Genomic DNA, 23,070 nt, shown 5'->3' with positions numbered 1-23,070 from the left:
CAGTTTATGGTTCTGACTGTTAAAAGCTTTGTCAACATGAGAAATAATTTGTAAGAAGGAAACAAAAAGAAAAAATTAAAAATATTAATATGACCGATGATAGAATAAAAATATGTAAAGTAATTGGTATGAAAATAAGCAAGAAGTTTCAAGCTATGTTTTGTCGACTTGTAGTGTACTTCACAGAAAAACCAATTTTTAATATGGGAAATTTTAGATTAGAGGACCAAAGAGCTTTTAGCTAGAGTCAACCAGATATTGATCCAGTGGTCACTATCGATCTTCGAATGTTGAGAGTAGTAGATTCACCGGTAACGTATAGCGAGCACAGTCAAGCTGTTTAGTAGAAAGACATTCGTCCTCTTTTTTTAATTTTAAGTTTTACAACTACACCTTCAAATCGATGTATTACTTTGAGATAACAGCATTATTTATTCTTAGTTTGTAATATAACATTAGTTGTTGTATTGTCTTTATTGCAGGATTGCCTTTATTGCAGGTGTCGATTTCCTTGGGGTCAATTACCAATGGACCGACGCTGGGACTGTTTACTGTTGGAATGTTCTTCCCACGCGTCAACTCAAGGGTAAGTAAGAGGAGCACCGCCACAGAACAAACCACACTGATGTAAGCACCTGCCTTAACTGTGGAGCAAATGACAGCTCAATAAGACTAATTCTGGCTTGACAAAGGACGCGCATTTGTTGACTCATCCCATATTTGCGATTGGTTATGGTGAAATTACCGCCCAGCCAACCCAGCTGAGATTTCCCGAGTTATACTATAAGAACACTACGACATTTTCTTAAAGGAAGCCACAAATGACTTCCTTTCTCACGCTTCACCTTTCGAAGATTGCACTCTGTCTCTCAAGCCCTCGACGTCGATAGGGAAGTAAGCTTTAATCTCCTTTTTTTTTTTTTCATTTGAACGCTCAGGATAACAAACTCGTCCTTCCGCAATATTCGAGAAGTCGTGTAGATACGGCTTTTGAGTATCTCTAAGTTACAATGAAATGTTAATTTCATCTCATTAGTTGTGTTTTACTAGTTTGAAGTCGTCAGAGGTAAACTAAAGTCGAATCCATTAGTGAGCGATTATTCGATGTGGTTGAGGACGGATAGGGGAAAGAGTAGGTCATGACCTTGGTGAAGAAAAAAGCTCGCCAGTATACTAGAAAAATTTAGGGAAAACACAGAAAGCATAACTGAGGATGGACACGTGACAATTTTAATGTATTTCCTCCCAAATACGAGTGTAATGTCTTTCGCACTGTACAATTTTACTCGATTCACAACACACAAAAATTGAAGCCCAAAATAGTTTCAACTTACTCACCCCAAAAATGCACATTACTCAAGGATTGTCAGTATTAAAAGAAATAAAATCTTTTGGCTTACAAATATGGCAGAGACTAGCTTTGTAACGCGCTTAGATAAGACACCGTACCACATTGTTTGTACTGCTTGTGTAACGTGTTCTTGTTTTAATTGTATTTACAGTCATTATATCATACTTCTATTGTGCCTGTATCCTAGATTCATCTTTCTTGTTTCTAGCGCACTAAGGTATTCACATTTTTTGAATACTGAATATTATTACCACCTCTCGGTGTTGTGAAATAGCAAATATAAACAGAAACATTATATAAACGTCACTATAAATTACCAAGTGCATAAATTTGGTATTATTATTCTCGTTAATGATCTAAGCACTTGAACACAACTACAGGAAGAATTCGAATTTTCAGCTAGCAGCATTATAGATCCTCTGAAATCTGCATACTGTCGGTCAGTGTACCGTACGTAGTCTATGGAAAATGCCTAGGATAGTGTGATGACATCCATATACTGTATGAATCCTATCATCTAAGCCATTTTTTGAATACACCGGTGGTTAGTAAACGACACTCTTTAAATGGAACCAGAAAAGAAGCGACCTGCATAAGGAGTGCCCGGTTGACATAGGTGCCTGTGCTTTTGATGTGTTCAGTAATCATCAGACTGCGTTCCTGTAAGAGTGTTCGTATTGTGCAACTGTTGTATAGTTGGCAAACTATTACTGCCTGAATCTTGTGCACTGGAATTCATTGTATAGTTAATGAACTGCACCATTTTTAATGTTTGTTTGCTCGTATAAGGAGCGTCTGTTAAAATTTGTGACCCTGTAAATCTCAGTTTTTCATTTTATTTGCACAGTGCCTTTAATTTTGTATTATCTAATCTGAGTGAAATAGTAGGTGTTAATGAAAGAAAGGTAGTAGAGGATTAAGTAGGTAAAAAGACGAAGGCTAGTAGAAATCCTTGGGTAACAGAAGAGATATTAAATTTAGCTGATGAAAGAAGAAAATATGAAAATGTAGTAAATGAAGCAGGCCAAAAGGAATACAAACGTCTCAAAAATGAGATCGACAGGAAGTGCAAAATGCTTCAGTAGGGATGGCTAGAAGATAAATGTGAGTAGGTAGAGCCATTGTCACTGGGCATAAGACAGATACTGCCTCCAGGACAATTAAAGAGACCTTTGGAGAAAAGAGAACCACTTGTATGAATATCAAGAGCTCAGATGGAAAACCAGTACTAAGCAAAGAAGGGAAAGCAGAAAGATGGAAGGAGGATGTAGAGGGACTATACAAGGGCGATGTACTTGAGGGCAATATTGTGGAGATGGAAGAGGACGTAGATGAAGATGAAATATAATATTGCCTGAAGAGTTTGACAGAGCACTGAAATACCTGAGTGGAAACAAGGCCCCGGGAATAGACAACATTCCATTAGAACTACTGACAGCTTTGGGAGAGCAGTCCTGACAAAACCCTACCATCTGGTGAGCAAGATGTATAAGACAGGTGAAATACCCTCAGACTTAAAGAAGAATATAATAATTCCAATCCCAAAGAAAGCAGGTGTTGACAGATATGAAAATTACCGACTATCAGTTTACTAAGTCACGGCTGCAAAATACTAACCCGATTTCTTTACAGACGAATGGAAAAACTAGTAGAAGCCGACCTGAGGAAGATCAGAACGGATTCCGTAGAAATGCTGGAACACGTGAGGCAATAATGGCCTTACGACTTATCTGAGAAGACAGATTAAGGAAAGGCAAACCTACGAAATTTGTAGACTTAGATAAATCTTTTGACAATGTTGGCTGGAATATTCCTTAAAATTGTGAAGGTGTCAAGGGTCAAACACAGGGAACGAAAGGCTACTTACCAGATGGCAATTATAACAGTCGAGGGACACGAAAGGGAGGCATTGGTTGGGAAGGGAGTGAGACAGGGTTATAGCCCATCCCCGATGTTATTCAATCTTTATATTGAGCTATCAGTAAAGGTAACAAATGAAAAATTTGGAGTAGGAATTAAAAACCATGGAGAAGAAATGAAAACTGTGAAGTTTGCCGATGACAATGTAATTCTGTCAGACACAGCAAAGGACCTGTAAGAGCAATTGAACGGATTGGCCTATGTACTGAAAGGAGGATATAAGCTGAACAGCAACAAAAGCAAAACGAGGATGATGGAATGTAGTCGAATTAAATCAGGTAATGTTGAGTTTTAGTATTTGAGGAGCAAAATGACTGACGATGGTCGAAGTAGAGAGGATATAAAATGTAGACTGGCAATGGCAAGGAAACCGTTTCTGAAGAAGAGAAATTTGTTAACATCGAGTATAGATTTAAGTGTCAGGAAAACATTTCTGAAGGTATTTGTACGGACTGTAGCCGTGTATGGAAGTGAAACATGGACGATAAATAGTTTAAACAAGAAGAGAATAGAAGCTTTCGAAATGCGGTGCTACAGAAGAATGCTCAAGATTAGGTGGTTAGATCACGTAACTAATGAGGAGGTACTGAATAGAACTGGGGAGAAGAGAAATTTGTGCCGCAACTTGACTAGAAGAAGTGATCGTTTGGTAGGACATGTTCGGAGGCATCAATGGATGACCTATTTACCATTGGAGGGCAGCGTGGAGGGTAAAAATCGTAGAGGGAGACCAAGAGATGAATAAACTATGTAGATTCAACGGATGTCGGTTGCAGGGGGTACTTGGAGTTGAAAAATCTTGGACAGGATAGAGTAGCATGGAGAGGTGCATCAAGCGAGTCTCTGGACGGAAAACCACAACAACAACAACATCAAAAACAAAAATGAAAGAATCTGTACCACGTAATATTTATACTTGAGCAGTGTCTTCCGTAGTCTTTATATTAATAATCTATCAGCTTTCTACAGCTGAAAAGTTTCCGGAGCATGGCAATAAAGTGTGCTGTTTTATCTGAAAGATGTCGGCGAGACCTGGTTGAGTGCGTCGCTCCTTGCGTGGTGCCGTTTTGTGGGAAAATGATTAGAGAAAGAAGATGTCTACAGTTATTCTTTCTGTTTCGAAAATTAATACTTTTTTCTAGTTTGCTTGTCGACACCAACTGTTAATATATAAACCAAGTACCATTTGCACCACTTTTGTTATTGGTCAGACACTTCGTCCTATACAATTGTTTCATGATTTCAGTATTTTCATTGTTTTTGTTCCCCTGATGTTCTAACTCAAACGTTAATTCTGTCAGCGTTTGCGTGCACGTTCCCGCGTCCTCCATAGTCAGTCCCTTCACTGGTACCGTCTGACTTACAATGAACTGGCGCCATTTCCCTCCAGTGCACCCACCTATGTCACACTGCCTAATCGCGTTAACAACAAGCAGAGGCAGACAGCGAGAAAGCAACAGAACATGCACCTTACGCGTGATTGTCAGAAAAGTGTAATATTAATCTGGACAATTTCTTTTCTGTACACTACTCATATAATCAAATAACTTCATCAAAGTGGCACTGACTTCAGAGGCAAATTTAGATGCTTAAATATTTGTAACGGGTGTTAATCGTTTTGCATTACTAAAAATGTGAGGTGTCATTTGAGGCGTCTGAGGATATGGTCAGCTCACAGCATAATCCGATGGTTTCACTAGAGTCGTACTGCAATGTCTCAAAAGTCCTTATTCAGCCTATTGACTTGGTGCTGTCCTACTTATTTCTCTATATTGTTCTAAGTTTTTAATCACTGTGTAGCTATTAAAACCGATATCTTCTATAACCTATTTCGAAGATTCAAGCCCTTACCTGCTCCTAGTATGTTACTCCTCTACCGATTCTTCTAGAATGATGCTGTTGCAGATGTAACACTAAGCTGCTCTTTCTTCTGGTAAGAGTATTTCTTAATCTTGATTCAGTTATTCGTTTTTGTCGTTATTCATTTTGTAGATTACCTTAATTTTTAATATTCTTCAACAGCACAATATTTAAAATGCTTTCAATTTCTTCTTCTCCGGATTTGCGATGGTCCGTTCAGGCTGTGCTCAAGATAGAGACTTAAAACACCTTCATTCCCTTTTCCATATAAATGTCTGATACCAGTGGGAGTCTTTTACTGAAGAAAGCGATTCACTTCTTCCTAGCTTAGACTACCCAATTTAGACTTGCTCCCTACACATCCTGGCAAAAAGAGTAAGGAATATGAGGAAATGAAATGGAACTTCACTGGTTGAGATGGCACGTAAAGTTGTTTCAGTGATTATAAAATCGAATGCAATTTACAAAGAACGTGGCAGAATGAATCCCCTTATGACTATGACGTTCCACCATTCTGGCCTGGCTGCATGTACTCAAGGGTTTCATACAGCCGTTGTATGCTCTCCTGCAAGAAACTGGCCTTCAATTTTTGTAACCAGAACTCGATATTCTGGATACCTGCAAAGGCGTGGAGTTGATGGCTGACCTGATTCCACACATGTTTTGTGAAGGATAGTTCGGGGTTTCTTGCTGGCCAAAGGAGTAACTCAACATCACGTACACAGTTCATAGAGCCATGTACTATGCGTAGTCAAGCATTGAACAGTTCAAAACCGCATCATGATACTGTCACAGAGAGGTAACACATAACGATGCAGGTTGTCTATGGAACATCGCTGCGTCCTCATAGTTCCCTCAATATCAGTCGTATTCTGAAGTCATACCAATTGGCTCCACACACCATAACGCCAGCATTAACACAGCTGTGCCTCTCTCTAACACTAGAATCATGGAACCTCTCCCCAGGTCTCCGCCATTTCGCCGACAATGGGCATTTAGAATGTTCAAAACCGCAGTTCATCACTGAATTCGTTCATCACTGAATTCCTTAGCAGCCCACGCTTTCCCGTCACGACACCACGCCAAACGCAGCTGTTTGTCAATGGCAGCCTATTTATGGGATGGTATTACCCTGGTCCATCTACTGCGAATCTCCAGTTAATAGTGTCGGATAAGAGAATATTTTAGGGAGACCGTTACTTGTTCTCGGATGGCAGCCACAGATGTGATGCTGATACGATGTGCTTGATGCACTATATGACGATTCTTCCTTGTTGTGGTCAGACATATTCGATAGGAATACTGACGACAGGTATACCTGCTCTGAGGTTGCCATATAATCCAATAGCTGGCCACTGCCACACAAGAATTCCCCACAGTTTAGGATATTGTACAATTTGACCGATCAGCCAAATGAATACCCACAATGTCGTCCGCTGCAAATTCTGTCAAGTGCATCTCATTGTCCCTTACAGTAATCACTCGACAGCTGGCGCTTTTCACGCTCTTTACTCCAGGCTCGGTAACAATACTGAACAAGACCAACACTAAAGCATTCTGGTAGCCATTCTAGCTGTCGAACAGATTTGCAACTCTAATAACTTACATAACCACCAGTGGCGTGTACAACCACCAGCAAGTTACACTGACTTCTACTCCTGTTCTCCAGGTGCTTCCCTCTTTTCTTCACGCAGCGAAACTTTGATGTGTTCCCAGTTTCAGCCATCCTCTGTAACTGTACTTACTATATAAGAGACTTTTTTTCACTTGTGCCAATATGAGTCGTTCCCAGATTTGAGCGGTCGAGCGGTTCTAGGCTCTATAGTTTGGAACCGCGCGACCGCTACGGTAGCAGGTTCGAATCCTGCCTCGGGCATGGATGTTTGTGATGTCCTTAGGTTCTATAGGTTTAAGTAGTTCTAAGTTCTATGGGGCTGATGACCTCAGAAGTTAAGTCCCATAGTGCTCAGAGCAATTTTTGAACCAGATTTGACGTCAATCACGTTGTTACTCTCCTGTCCACTATTTTTCATCGCCTTCGTCTTAGCTTTGTTCATCCTTAAGTCATATTCTGTGCTAAAGATTATGTCCATTCCATTTTCTTGTTCATTTTAGAACATCATGTGTTCTAACAATGCAAGTTGGAAGAATATGTATTCAAAAAATATCAACATTGAACAGGTAACTGGCCTTAGTTAATCATGGAGGGCAATTGTGAATTATGAGTATAATTGAAATGAAACCACTGGATCATATGTAGTTATGATAAAAAAAATTGTCACGTTTTAGGCCCATTTTTGCTTGTTATTCAGGACTACAATTTGTTTTAGGCGTTATGAGTTCATGGAAGTTTTGAGATGTGGAATTTTGTTTAGGTAAAACGCGAATTTATTTCGAATACACCATATGGAATGTCGAGTGGTTGAAAACAGCATTCCATTGCGAAACCAGCTCCTTAAAACAGCTGATTGTTAACTTTTTGCCAATTTCATCTTACATCAGTTGCTTACTATGATAACAAGCATTAGTTTTGTGAAAAATGTCGCTTTTATATTTCAAAGTACAAATACCTGCTTAAAAATTTATACACTCCTGGAAATGGAAAAAAGAACACATTGACACCGGTGTGTCAGACCCACCATACTTGCTCCGGACACTGCGAGAGGGCTGTACAAGCAATGATCACACGCACGGCACAGCGGACACACCAGGAACCGCGGTGTTGGCCGTCGAATGGCGCTAGCTGCGCAGCATTTGTGCACCGCCGCCGTCAGTGTCAGCCAGTTTGCCGTGGCATACGGAGCTCCATGGCAGTCACTGGTAGCATGCCGCGACAGCGTGGACGTGAACCGTATGTGGGGTTGACGGACTTTGACCGAGGGCGTATAGTGGGCATGCGGGAGGCCGGGTGGACGTACCGCCGAATTGCTCAACACGTGGGGCGTGAGGTCTCCACAGTACATAGATGTTGTCGCCAGTGGTCGGCGGAAGGTGCACGTGCCCGACGACCTGGGACCGGACCGCAGCGACGCACGGATGCACGCCAAGACCGTAGGATCCTACGCAGTGCCGTAGGGGACCGCACCGCCACTTCCCAGCAAATTAGGGACACTGTTGCTCCTGGGGTATCGACGAGGACCATTCGCAACCGTCTCCATTAAGCTGGGCTACGGTCCCGCACACGGTTAGGCCGTCTTCCGCTCACGCTCCAACATCGTGCAGCCCGCCTCCAGTGGTGTCGCGACAGGCGTGAATGGAGGGACGAATGGAGACGTGTCGTCTTCAGCGATGAAAGTCGCTTCTGCCTTGGTGCCAATGATGGTCGTATGCGTGTTTGGCGCCGTGCAGGTGAGCGCCACAATCAAGACTGAATACGACCGAGGCACACAGGGCCAACACCCGGCATCATGGTGTGGGGAGCGATCTACACTGGCCGTGATCGTCGAGGGGACACTGAATAGTGCACTGTACATCCAAACCGTCATCGAACCCATCGTTCTACCATTCCTAGACTGGCAAGGGAACTTGCTGTTCCAACAGGACAATGCACGTCCGTATGTATCCCGTGCCACCCAACGTGCTCTGGAAGGTGTAAGTCAACTACCCTGGCCAGCAAGATCTCCGGATCTGTCCCCCATTGATCATGTTTGGGACTGGATGAAGCGTCGTCTCACGCGGTCTGTACGTCCAGCACGAACGCTGGTCCAACTGAGGCGCCAGGTGGAAATGGCATGGCAAGCCGTTCCACAGGACTACATCCAGCATCTCTACGATCGTCTCCATGGGAGAATAGCAGCCTGCATTGCTGCGAAATGTGGATATACACTGTACTAGTGCCGACATTGTGCATGCTCTGTTGCCTGTGTCTATGTGCCTGTGGTTCTGTCAGTGTGATCATGTGATGTATCTGACCCCAGGAATGTGTCAATAAAGTTTCCCCTTCCTGGGACAATGAATTCACGGTGTTCTTATTTCAATTTCGAGGAGTGTAGTGTACTTTCTGCCAAATTCTTCTTGTATTCGTTGCTCACTATGACGATGAAGTTGAATTATGTGAAATTTTTAATTTTTTTGCCTTTTGTTGAGACTCAAAGGGTTAACGGTATGGTTGTCGTGCTTGCTTTACGCAACGCTTAATGAACACTGCGGTGGATAAGTATCTTGATCACAGGAAAAGTAACATCAAATGAACTCTAAATGTTTTACACATCCAAAGTGCACATACAAACAGATGAAGAAGAATGATCCGATTGCCACCGCACACTGTCTCAGCATCTGCCTTGCTACGTGCACTCCTCTACAGTGTTGGGATGCTTTAGTTGTGCCTGATGGTTTGTTTTCGCATGAGCAGGGCGTGCTGGTGGGCGGCCTGACCAGCGTGGCCCTGATGGCGTGGCTGTCTCTGGGCGCCCAAGCCTACCAGGCCAGCGGGGACATCCGCTTCGCCACCAAGCCCTTCTCCACTGACGGCTGCCTCTACGAGTTTGACCGCGCCAACAACGGCTCTGTGGCTGTCACAGTCGACTACCACAACAGGTAAAAGTAAAGTACACCTACTGCCTGCGTGTCATATACGAGATACATAATGAGGGAACATATTCTGAGTTACAACACAATGAGCTATCTCGAACAGAGCGACCTGCTCCATGCCAACCAGCTAGAATTTCTAAAATATGGATCATATGTGAACTCGCACTTCAAATCCTGGAAGTCAAATGATCAAGGCAGTCGGGTAGGTGCAGTATTTCTCGATTTCTGCAAAGCATTTGATTTAGTGCCACAGCTACGCTTATTATCAAAATTGCGATCATATGGGGTATCAGCCGAAGTATGTGACTGGATTGCGGAGTTCGTAGAAGGGAGGATGCAGCATTGGACTGAGAATTATCGTCAGGTGTCGAAATAACTTCGGGTGTACCTCAAGGAATTATGCTGGATCCCTCGCTGTTCACGTTGATTATTAATCATCTTGCGAAGAATATTAAAAGTAACCCCAGACTTTTCGTAGCTGATACGTTTACCTACAACGATGTACAATCTGAGCGAAACTCAGCGAATGTTAAGCGAGAACTTAATATGATTTCAAAGTGGTACAGTGACAGGCAACTTACTTTAAATGTTGAAAATGTAAAACTGTGCACGTCACAAAACGAAAAATCATAGTATCCTATGTTTATAATATTAGTGAGCCGCAGTAAATCTATAAACTCACACAATTACTTGGGTGTAACACTTAGCAGGGACGTGAAGTGGAAACGGTCTTGGGTAAAGCAGGCAACAGACTTCAGTTTATACTTGGGAAATGTAATCAATCTATAAAGGAGATTTCTAACAAATCACTCGTGCGACCCATCCTAGAATATTACTCATGTGTGTGGGACCTGTACCAAACAGGACAAACAGGGAATATCGAACACGTACAGAGAATGGCAGTATGAAAGGCCACAAATTTGATTAAATCAGTGGGAAAGTGGCACAGAGATACTGAAGAATCTGAACTGCTAGACTCTTGAAGATAGACGGAAACTATCTTGTGAAACTCTACTGAGTTTTAAGAAGCGGTTTCAAATGATGACCTTAGGAAAATATTCCCAACATATCGCTTCCATAGGGATAGTAATGATTAGATTAATTACCGCGTGCACAGAGGCGTTCAAACAATCATTTTTCCCGTGTTCCATACGTGAGTGGAACGGGAAAAAGCCCTAATAATTAGTGCAGTGGGGATGCCTTCACTTCACAGAGTTCGCAGAGTAAATTGATGTAAAAATTGAAAATGTAGACCTGTTTGAAGTTTCCTGTGATCTGATGCAAACAGTAATTTCACACCTACTAACATTTGTGTTCAAACAGTGCGATGCAGAAATTGTCCAGGTAGGCCCCTTTTTATCTCTAGTGTGGTTTCGTTTGGTACATTTTGCAGAACTGGCTACGTATGTGTCTCTGTCCCGTCCTCCAGTGCACCACAGCTCCTCTCCATTCCATATTTTATAAATTTTTCACTGTACATTTTAGTTACTTTATCTCTAACAGCAGTAATTGCCTCAAAAAATATTTTTATTTTCTACTGATACATCAGGATACTTCACACACATGTTCACACAACTAACTTCTACTCATTTATCAACTCCATCTTACTGTTAAGAAAGTGCCTCATCACAAGACCACCAAGTGTCATATCTACCATCCATTTTCTTTTTACAAAAATGTTCTTGACTAACAACAGTATTAGTTACGGTTAAAGAAATAAATAAATAGCTGTCAATAAATGGACACCTGAATGTTTTTATGAGACCCTGGATCTGTACTTGGAATTCACTCAAAATACATGAAAAATTTGTTGTTTTTGTTGTTGTTATCTTCAGTCCTGCGATTAGTTTGATGCAGCTCTCCATGCTACTCTATCCTGTGCAAGCTTCTTCCTCTCCCAGTACCTACTGCAACCTAAATTCTTCTGAATCTGCTTAGTGTATTCATCTCTTGGTCTCCCTCTACGGTTTTTACCCTCCATGCTGCCCTCCAATGCTAAATTTGTGATCCCATGATGCCTCAGAACATGTCCTACCAACCGATCCCTTCTTCTTGTCAAGTTGTGCCACAAACTCCTCTTCTCCCCAATTCTATTCAATACCTCCTCATTAGTTATGTGATCTACCCATGTAATCTTCAGCATTCTTCTGTAGCACCACGTTCCGAAAGCTTCTATTCTCTTCTTGTCCAAACTATTTATCGTCCATGTTTCACTTGCATACATGGCTACACTCCATACATATACTTTCAGCCACGACTTCCTGACACTTAAATCTATAGCCGATGTTAACAAATTTCTCTTCTTCGGGAACGCTTTCCTTGCCATTGCCAGTCTACATTTAATATCCTCTCTACTTCGACTATCATCAGTTATTTTGCTCCCCAAATAGCAAAACTCCTTTACTACTTTAAGTGTCCCATTTCTTAATCTAATTCCCTCAGCATCACCCGACTTCATTCGTCTACATTCCATTATCCTCGTTTTGCTTTTGTTGATGTTCATCTTATATCCCCCTTTCAAGACACTGTCCATTCCGTTCAACTGCTCTTCCAAGTCCTTTGCTGTCTCTGACAGAATTACAATGTCATCGGTGAACCTCAACGTTTTTATTTCTTCTCCATGGACTTTAATACCTACTCCGATTTTTTTTTGTTTCCTTTATTGCTTGCTCAATATACAGATTGAATAACATCAGGGACAGGCTACAACCCTGTCTCACTCTCTTCCCAACCGCAGCTTCCCTTTCATGCCCCTCGACTCTTATAACTGCCATCTGCTTTCTGTACAAATTGTAAATAGCCTTTCGCTCCCTGTATTTTACCCCTGCCACCTTTAGAATTTGAAAGAGAGTATTCCAGTCATGTTATTATATGAATTTAGAACCACTTTAGGAACACAAATACCAATGGTAGTAATGGATCATATGTAGCCTAATGTTTGATGAAACAGTAGGGTTTGGTAGCATTACTTAAGACTCAAACGGAAAGGGTACGTTAGTAGCAAACATTGGAAAAACCAGAACAGCATGCACATTTTGCAACAATAGCTTCAAGTGTTATATGATGAGCAAATTTTTAAGTCCCCTGTCTTACACTAGATTGTATCATTTACAATTATGATGGTTAGCAGGCTTCTAACACAGTTACTAAACCTGACAACAAAGTCCACAAGTACCACAAACTATCTACAAATACATAAATGTCTCAGCAGAAGACACAAATATGAGACTAAACAAGAAAAGATTTTCTTCTTCACAATTTGTTGATCTGCATACTGAATTGCTCATTATTTACACTTACACTTAGTGGAGAAAGACAACTTTACAAGAATCTGTAAAACAGGGGATTTTTGTGTAACTGTCAGTGAGAAGCACTGACAGTTACCTGAACTGGAAGTCGAGTGAGATTTCACACGTGTCCTTTATGTATTGAGAGATTCTGCAATACACAACTACTCGGAACAACTACTGGATCAGTCTTAATAACAGTAACAATTTATATCTTAAATCTCCTCGTGTTTGCAACGGCTGTTCACTCGTAAACACCTCACGCTGTAACTACACTCCTGGAAATTGAAATAAGAACACCGTGCATTCATTGTCCCAGGAAGGGGAAACTTTATTGACACATTCCTGGGGTCAGATACATCACATGATCACACTTACAGAACCACAGGCACATAGACACAGGCAGCAGAGCATCACAATGTCGGCACTAGTACAGTGTATATCCACCTTTCGCAGCAATGCAGGCTGCTATTCTCCCATGGAGACGATCGTAGAGATGCTGGATGTAGTCCTGTGGAACGGCTTGCCATGCCATATCCACCTGGCGCCTCAGTTGGACCAGCGTTCGTGCTGGACGTGCAGACCGCGTGAGACGACGCTTCATCCAGTCCCAAACATGCTCAATGGCGGACAGATCCGGAGATCTTGCTGGCCAGGGTAGTTGGCTTACACCTTCTAGAGCACGTTGGGTGGCACGGGATAGAACGATAGGAATGGTAGAACGATGGGTTCGATGACGGTTTGGATGTACCGTGCACTATTCAGTGCCCCTCGACGATCACCAGAGGTGTACGGCCAGTGTAGGAGATCGCTCCCACACCATGATGCCGGGTGTTGGCCCTGTGTGCCTCGGTCGTATGCAGTCCTGATTGTGGCGCTCACCTGCACGGCGCCAGACACGCATACGACCATCATTGGCACCAAGGCAGAAGCGACTCTCATCGCTGAAGACGACACGTGTCCATTCGTCCCTCCATTTACGCCTGTCGCGACGCCACTGGAGGCGGGCTGCACGATGTTGGGGCGTGAGCGGAAGACGGCCTAACGGTGTGCGGGACCGTAGTCCAGCTTCATGGAGACGGTTGCGAATGGTCCTCGCCGATACCCCAGGAGCAACAGTGTCCCTAATTTGCTGGGAAGTGGCGGTGCGGTCCCCTACGGCACTGCGTAGGATCCTACGGTCTTGGCGTGCATCCGTGCGTCGCTGCGGTCCGGTCCCAGGTCGACGGGCACGTGCACCTTCCGCCGACCACTGGCGACAACATCGATATACTGTGGAGACCTCAGGCCCCACGTGTTGAGCAATTCGGCGGTATGTCCACTCGGCCTCCCGCACGCCCACTATACGCCCTCGCTCAAAGTCCGTCAACTGCACATACGGTTCACGTCCACGCTGTCGCGGCGTGCTACCAGTGTTAAAGACTGCGATGGAGCTCCGTATGCCACGGCAAACTGGCTGACACTGACGGCGGCGGTGCACAAATGCTGCGCAGTTAGCGCCATTCGACGGCCAACACCGCGGTTCCCAGTGTGTCCGCTGTTCCGTGCGTGTGATCATTGCTTGTACAGCCCTCTCGCAGTGTCCGGAGCAAGTATGGTGGGTCTGACACACCGGTGTCAATGTGTTATTTCCAGGAGTGTATAATTGAGTATCAAAGTACTTATAATTGTAGCGAAACACATTCCACTTTTTCTCTTTCGTTGTCTCACCACAACTGATTTCCTTTAATTATGTTTATGCAGATAAGCTGAAGATAACTTGGGTTAGTATTTGATTGATAAACCTTAGAACCACGATCGTCAGTACAAATGTTTACTACTTGTGCATTTGACCAACACTAGGGAGGAAAATAAAAAACTTTTGTATATATGGATTGCAGGAAGAGAAAACGAATACTTTGTACAACCCTGTACACTGTTCGTAGTTCTTTCTTTTTATTAATTACTATATCACACATACCGTTGCATCTCCACAAATGCAGGTGATTTTTAATCAATAATTCCATGGACTGTGGTTACATTCACAGGTTTGCTTGGTCGGAGACTTCTGTTACCGAATCTACCCATATGTTTCCAGCCAAAACAGTAACTTGAAATACCTATTTATCATTTATTGAACACTTATTATAACTGGTAAATCCATTTTACACTCCACTTTACGATAAGACTCCGTCTTTCTGCATCGCTCACATGTCATGGAACCTCAATGTTCTTTCTTAGTCATTATTGATAACAACATCCACAAGTAATATTTTGCACTTGACACTTTTCCCTATCCATTCATACAATAAGAAAATGCTTTAAAAGACGTTCTCTCTATCAATCCACAAATACTTTACATAACACAATTACAATTTCAACAATTGTACAAGTATATTTACAATGTGCTTCTACAAAAGGTGAGACAGTTAATTTTTCATACAGTTACGTAGATGTCATCTGGAAGCCATTAAATTAATGTATTGGTAGCGACTATCGGCTACGCCCTGGCAGATGCTACTGTCACTTAGACAGTGGTCACAGTGGCACCGACTTCTGTGACTTTCGGCGAAGATTGACGACGACCTTGCGTTTCATATCTGTATGCCAGACCATGCTCTGTCACAATATAGCCGATCTCAACGTCCGAAAGTACAAATTTTGGACGACAATCAGTGAAACTCAAATTAGTTTTTTTTTTTTTGTTTTTTTCCTTGGTAGAAGCGGCCGACGTTCTCATTCACGAAATATCGACTATGAGAAACTGATAAGTTTAGTTCAAGAAAAGACATATTTATGAAATCTTGAGGATGAAAAACATCTTAATCTGGGCACACCGCGAAATTATGGACTGAAATCGCAGCTTTATTGGAAACTACAATTCGGCAAAATCTTTATCGAAAATTTGAGCCGTAAATTACAACCCCAACAAATAGTTCCTTGATGTCAGGCGGGTGGCGTGTCTTATGCTAAATGTTACTGCACTAGATATTTTTGCGTTGTGGCATGTGGACGATAGCTTGTCTACAAATTATTGTTACTCCTGAGTGGCGTTTTTGTTCCAAGATGGTGGTATTTCTTTTATGTGAGGTGGCTTGAAAATGTGGTGTATGTTTTTCCACTTTTCAGTGCTTCATGTGTTTAGAGGACCTCATTCTAAATTTTATGTTTGTCCTTCAACGTACCCTAAATGAAAGCCATTGAAGGTTAATTAACTTCTGTCTGTTTTGCTGGATTTGTCTGAAGTTGTGAAGAGAGATTGTGATTTTGCTTTTCAGCGTCATCACGAATCTTCTTTCGTATGTGCAAGGTGGCCCAAAAGTCTATTAACATATGAAAATTCAGTTCTTCACGGAAAAATAAAGTAAAGAATTAAAAATTGACACACATGCTTCCAATGACATGGGTTTTTATTGAAACCAAAAAAGTGTACAAAATGACTACTGATGCCGATTCATACGATAGTAAATCAATAATTAGCCTAAGTATTGGTTTTTAGCAAAGACGATGTTCTTAATAGCACGCTGTCAAATGTCATCTGTAATTCAACAACAACTCCTGTTACAGAGGGACAATCTCGTGAACAGAATTTCAGTACGTATGGTGAGAAATTGATGTCTGATGTTGTCTTTTAGCATCCCTAATAACATCAGACAGTCGCGGTGGACTTTTGATTTCAGCTAACACCACAACGAATAATCATACAGATTGAGAGTGTTCTGATGTGGTTAGCCTTATGACGTTAGCAGTGTAATAACGACGCAACCCCAAAATATCAGAAGTGCAAGGCCCGTCTTACGACATGGAAAGTGGCGTGACAGTGAACTTCAGATACGAGAGATAAATCCGTACTATTCCTTTTCGAAATACGAGTTCATATTATTTTTCGTTTATATATCGATGATTCTGGTACACTGGCGGTAAAGTATATTTCAGTGTAAAACCGAATATTGCAATTTCGAGAGTGTGGCTGTTATCAACTACATATTCTTGTACATACTGCAGCCCTTGAATTGCATCGTAAATATGTTGCTCGCGTTCTGGTTAATTACGGACTGTGGGAAAACAAGGAGAGAATCGAAACGTTTGAGATCTGGTACTACTGAATAATTTTGAAGATTAGATGGACAAATATGGTAAGAAGTGAGGAAGATCTCTGCAGAATTGGCGACTAAAGAAATATATGGAAAACACTTAAAAAAGAAGGAACAGGATGGTAAACATTTGTTACGACACCACAGAATAACTTCAATGGTACTAGAGGAAGCTGTAGAGGGTAAAAACTGTAAAGGAAGACATTTATTGGAATGAAGCCAGCAAGTAATTGAGGATGCAGGCTGCAAGAGGTTGGCACAGGAGAGGAATTTGTGAAGGCCTGCGTCAAACCAGTCACACCATTGATGAATCAAAAAAAGAAAAAATCTTACAGCCATCTTGAAAGTGATATATTAAATGAATTCGCAGTTGCGAATGATGACAATCATCAGCTGTAGATTGGAATGACAACATTGAAAATCTGTGCTGGACCGAGATTCGAACCCAGATTTCCCGCTTATCGCGAGCGGTCGTCTTATCCTCTGGCTGCCCGTACACGACTCATGGCCACACCCAAACTTGCATATGTCGTCTACCATGCGTCTACGAACTGTACTCGTACATCCACTGTGTGTACTTCCGTCCAGGTTAGACGTTGTACTTGGAAGTCGCTTGCCTGGTATCGGCAGATATACACAAACCTATCAAAACCTGCTAACACGGATGAGCCGTGCTGCGGCTCCCGTTGGTGCTGTTTGTAGGTTTCCGTCCTCTGTTGGCGGCCAGACCGTATCGTTTAGTTGACATGGTTGCATTTGTTTGTCTTCTACTGGTGTTGACTGGCGCCACTTGCTTTCGCAAGCGTTGCCTGTCCGCTAGTAGCAGCAGTGGTGGTTATCGATAGGTAGTAACTGTGAGCTTATCTTTGGGGCGGCGTCGTGGCTCTTTCGGGTCGAGTGGGTGTGCAGTTCGGTTGGGGACTCGGGGGGAGCCAGGTCCGCGCAATGCGAGAACATGCTGGGACCGCTAGCAGCGCGCATGGCCTGCTGGACGGAAGGGCTGTGGCCACGACGGTGCACGACCTCATCGTTAACCAGATACTACAGGCTTTAAGATGAATGCATTGCAATTCAAGTAGAGAATCCTCCACCATTGTGACATCTCTCGATTCTCCAGTAACTTAGGTTCGTGTTGCTGCTGAGGCGAAAAGCAGCGAGTGCAATGCTTTTTTATATAATTGCCATTCTTGGCGTTACAGCAGGTTTAAATGATTGTGCTACCAAATTTACCATCATTTTGTCTCACCTGTTTGGTGATCAGTTGCTTGTCCTTCTAAATTAACATTTGCTGTTGTATTTGCTGTTTTACTGTATGTTTTTTAAATTTTTTATATAATTGCCGTTCTTGGTATTACAGCACGTTTAAATGATTGTGCTACCACGTTTACCATCATTTTGTCTCACCCATTTGGTGATCAGTTGCCTGTCTTTTTAAATTAACCTTTGCTATTGCATTGCTGTTTTACAGTGTGTTTGTTAATCTTTTTATATAATTGCCGTTCTTGGCGTTAAAGGCCATCAGCCGTGACTTTGGTTACTTGCCTAAAAATTCTAATTGGGATTACAATTGCTTGATTTTAAAACATTATTTGCTGTGTCCGCATTTTATGCTCATTTGGTGAATTTTAACGCACTGAAAGCACTATTAATTACACAGTTGTTTATTCTTTCATCAATAAAGTGTGATATCTTTATTTATAGCTAACACGTGGTTTAAGAATCATGAAAGAAGATTGTATACATGGAAGAACCCTGGAGATACTAAAAGGTATCAGATAGATTATATAATGCTAAGACAGAGATTTAGGAACCAGGTTTTAAATTGTAAGACGCTTCCAGGGGCAGATGTGGACTCTGATCACAATCTATTGGTTATGACCTGTAGGTTAAAACTGAAGATACTGCAAAAAGGTGGGAATTGAAGGAGATGGGACCTGGATAAACAGACTAAACCAGAGGTTGTACAGAGTTTCAGGGAGAGCATAAGGGAACAACTGGTCTAAATGGGGGAAATAAATACAATATAAGAAGAATGGGTAACTTTGATGGATGAAATAGTGAAGGCACCAGAGGATCAAATAGGTAAAAAGACGAGGGCTAGTAGAAACCCTTGGACAACAGAAGAAATATTGAATTTAATGGATGAAAGGAGAAAATATAAAAATGCAGTAAATGAAGCAGGCAAAAAGGAATACAAACGTCTCAAAAATAGTATCGACAGGAAGTGCAAAATGGCTAAGCAGGGATGACTAGAGGACAAATGTAAGGATGTAGAGGCTTATCTCACTAGGGGTAAAATAGATAGTGCGTACAGGAAAATTAAAGAGATCTTTGTATAAAGGAGAACCACTTGCATGAATATCAAGAGCTTTGATGGAAACCCAGTTCTAAGCAAAGAAGGGAAAGCAGAAATGTGGAAGGAGTATATAGAGGGTCTATACAAGGACGATGCACTTGAGGACAATGTTATGGAAATGGAAGAGGATGTACATGAAGATGAAATGGGAGATATGGGAGACCTGAGTCAAAACAAGGCCCCCGGAGAAGACAAAATTCCATTAGAACTACTGACGGCCTTGGGAGAGCCAGTCCTGACAAAACTCTACCATCTAGTGAGCAAGATGTATGAGACGGGCGAAATACCCTCAGACGTCAAGAAGAATATAATAATTCAAATCCCAAAAAAGCAGGTGTTGACAGATGTGAAAATTACCGAACTATCAGTTTAATAAGTCACAGCTGAAAAATACTAACGCGAATTCTTTACAAACAAATGGAAATTCTTTACAAACCTCGGGGAAGACCAGCTTGGATTCCGAAGAAATGTTGGAACACGTGAGGCAATACTGACCCTACAACTTATCTTAAAAAAAAGATTAAGGAAAGGCAAACCTACGTTTCTAGCATTTGTAGACTTAGAGAAAGCTTTTGACAATGTTGATTGGAATACTCTCTTGCAAATTCTGAAGGTGGCAGGGGTAAAATACAGGGAGCGAAAGGCTATTTACAATTTGTACAGATACCAGATGGCAGTCATGAGTCGAGGGGTATGAAAGGGAAGCAGCGGTTGGGAAGGGAATGAGACAGGGTTGTAGCCTATCCCCGATGTTATTCAATCTGTATATTGAGCAAGCAATAAAGGAAACAAAAGAAAAGTTCGGAGAAGGTATTAAAATCCATGTAGACGAAATACAAACTTTGACGTTCGCCGATGACATTGTAATTCTGTCAGAGACGGCAAAGGACTTGGAAGAGCTGTTGAACGGAATGGACAGTGTCTCGAAAGGAGGTTATAAGATGAACATCAACAAAAGCAAAACGAGGATAATGGAATGTAGTCGAATTAAGTCGGTGATGCTGAGGGAATTAGATTAGGAAATGAGACCCTTTAAGTAGTGAAGGAGTTTTGCTATTTGGGGAGCAAAATAACTGATGATGGTCGAAGTAGAGAGGATATAAAATGTAGACTGGCAATGGCAAGGAAAGCGTTTCTGAAGAAGAAAAATTTGTTAACAGCAAGTGTAGATTTAAGTGTCAGGAAGTCGTTTCTGAAAGTATTTGTATGGAGTGTAGCCATGTATGGAAGTGAAACGTGGACGATAAATAGTTTAGACAAGAAGAGAATAGAAGCTTTCGAAATGTGGTGCTACAGAAGAATGCTCAATATTAGGTGGTTAGATCATGTAACTTATGAGGAGGTACTGAATAGAATTGGGGAGAACATAAATTTGTGCCACAACGTGACTAGAAGAAGGGATCGTTTGATAGGACATGTTCGGAGGCATCAGTGGATAACCTATTTAGCATTGGAGGGCAGCGTGGAGGGTAAAAATCGTAGAGGGAGACCACGAGATGAGTACACTAAGCAGATTCAGAAGGATGTAGGCTTCAGTAGGTACTGGGAGATGAAGAAGCTTGCACGGGATAGAGTAGCATGGAGAGCTGCATCAAACCAGTCTCAGGACTGAAGACCACAACAACAACAACATCTTTATTTATTGCTCAGTCTGTAATTATCGTTTAAAATAAAATTGTGTAATTGCAAAAGGGAACCAATAGTGACTGATTAAGGCCCCGTCTACAATCGTAACCGAATCCTGCCTTCCTTGACTACCAGGTTACAACGAAGTTCTCCAGAAATGAGAGAAAGTACTGATAATGGACGCAACAAAAAAAGTAACGTAGAATGCGAGCAACATACTAACAATGCATTTAAATCGAACAGTTCAGACTCATATTTGTAAGCAATAACAGATACACGTAAGTTCACAGAACATCATGCAACGAAACCAGCTTCTGTTGTATATGAAACAAAAACGAATTTTTAATCATTTACCCCACATTACGGATTCGAGAACGCAATCAGAATACGAGTAACATACTTACAACGCAGTTCAAAGAGTGAAATACACATGAGGAGTCGTAATCAGATGCACACTGTGATGAAACCAACTTCTGTTAACTATGAAACGAAAACGAACGCGTAAGATTAAGAATGAGCCAATAAGAAAGTGAGATGATTGTTTTATTAATTCACAACGCTTCAAGTGGCGTTGGAGCGAACTAAGGTCCCTATATAAGTTTCACCACCATGACATTAAACTTCTTACGCCGTTTCGTGGCAGGCGGTGAGGTCTGTGTCAGCAATGATCCTGGACTATCGACCAATCTGTTTGACGTGAGAATTCTAACAGTATGCTCTTCAACTGACCTACCTAGCCATTTTTCGGAGATTAAATCAGATGCAACTATCCCATACTCAGTGTAACAGCTCATACATCCAAATTGCTGACAAGAATAATAGACATAAGAATGCAAAAGAAAATTGAGGACGTGTTAGATGACTGTCAGTTTGGCTTAGGGAGGGCAAAGGCACAACAGAGTCAGTTCAGTCCTAGTGGCTGATAACTGCAGCAAAACTCAAGAGAAATCAAGACACGTTAATAGGATTTGCCGACCTGAAAAAAGCGTTCGACAATATAAAACGGTGCAACATGTTCGAAATTCTGAGAAAAATAGTGGTAAGTTGTAGAGAAAGATGAGTAACGTATAATATGTACAACGACCAAAAGGGAACAATGAGGGTGCAAGATCAAGAACGAAGTGCTCGGATTAAAAAGAGTATAAGACAGTGGCGTAGTCTTTTGCACCTACTGTTCATATTATACATCAAAGAAGCAATGGCCTAAATAAAAGAAAGGTTCAAGAGAATGATTAATATTTAAGGTGAAAGGATACCGATGATAAGATTAGCTGATGACATTGCCATTCTCAGTGAAAGTAAAGAAAAATTACAGGATCCATTGAATGGAATGAACCGTCTACTAAGTGCAGAATATGGATGGGGAATACATCGAAGAAAGGTGAAAGTAATGAGAAGTATCAGAATTGGGGATCACGATTTAGACGGATTCTGTTACCCACGCAGCAAAGTAAACCATGATGTACGAAGCAAGGAGGACATGAGATTATCACTAGCAAATAGGGCGTTCCTCGCCAAGAAAAGTTTACTCGTGTCAAACATAGGCCTTAATTTGAGGAAGAACTTTCTGATAATGTAAGTTTGGAGTTCAGCATGGTATGTTAGTGAAATACGGACTGTGGGAAAACGAGACCAGAAGAGACACTGTAAATTAAGATAGAGAGTGGAATACAGTCCTCAAATAATTGAGGACGTAGGTTGAAATTGCCACTCTGAAATGAAACGGTTGGCACAGGAGAGCAATTCGTGCTAAGACGCATCAAACCAGTCAGAAGACTGATAACTCAAAAATAAAAGTTTAATGTGGAGCAATGACCATAGTAAAACTTGAAATTTTCACATTATAAAATCATTTCCAGATGAGAAGAGGCGAGCTGGGCATGGCATTCTAATCGCTATCGGATACTAAAGCCATACTCACTTCTCAGTCGTATCCTATAGTTTTACCCACTACAGCTCTCTCAAGTATCATAAAAGTTATTCCTTGTCCTAATGCGTGTCTTATTATCTTCACCCTTCTTGTGAGTCTTTCGCATATGTGCCTCTCCTCGATCATTCTGCATAAGG

At 41.7% G+C, this 23,070-nt stretch overlaps 1 protein-coding gene across 1 annotated transcript in view; it reads left to right on the top strand.

The window, feature by feature from the left end:
• LOC126278211 (sodium-coupled monocarboxylate transporter 1-like) overlaps positions 1 to 23,070 on the top strand; it is a 193,936-nt gene that overhangs the window by 150,676 nt on the left and 20,190 nt on the right. Inside the window, exons 12-13 of the mRNA XM_049978145.1 lie at positions 500 to 586; positions 9,483 to 9,667. Of these exons, the coding sequence (XP_049834102.1) occupies positions 500 to 586; positions 9,483 to 9,667 (272 nt within the window). The remainder of the gene's footprint in view (positions 1 to 499; positions 587 to 9,482; positions 9,668 to 23,070) is intronic.

The sequence above is a fragment of the Schistocerca gregaria genome, chromosome 6 (assembly GCF_023897955.1).
Source record: "Schistocerca gregaria isolate iqSchGreg1 chromosome 6, iqSchGreg1.2, whole genome shotgun sequence".
NCBI classification, from domain to species: domain Eukaryota; kingdom Metazoa; phylum Arthropoda; class Insecta; order Orthoptera; family Acrididae; genus Schistocerca; species Schistocerca gregaria.
This window is presented reverse-complemented; position numbering and strand designations above follow the sequence as displayed.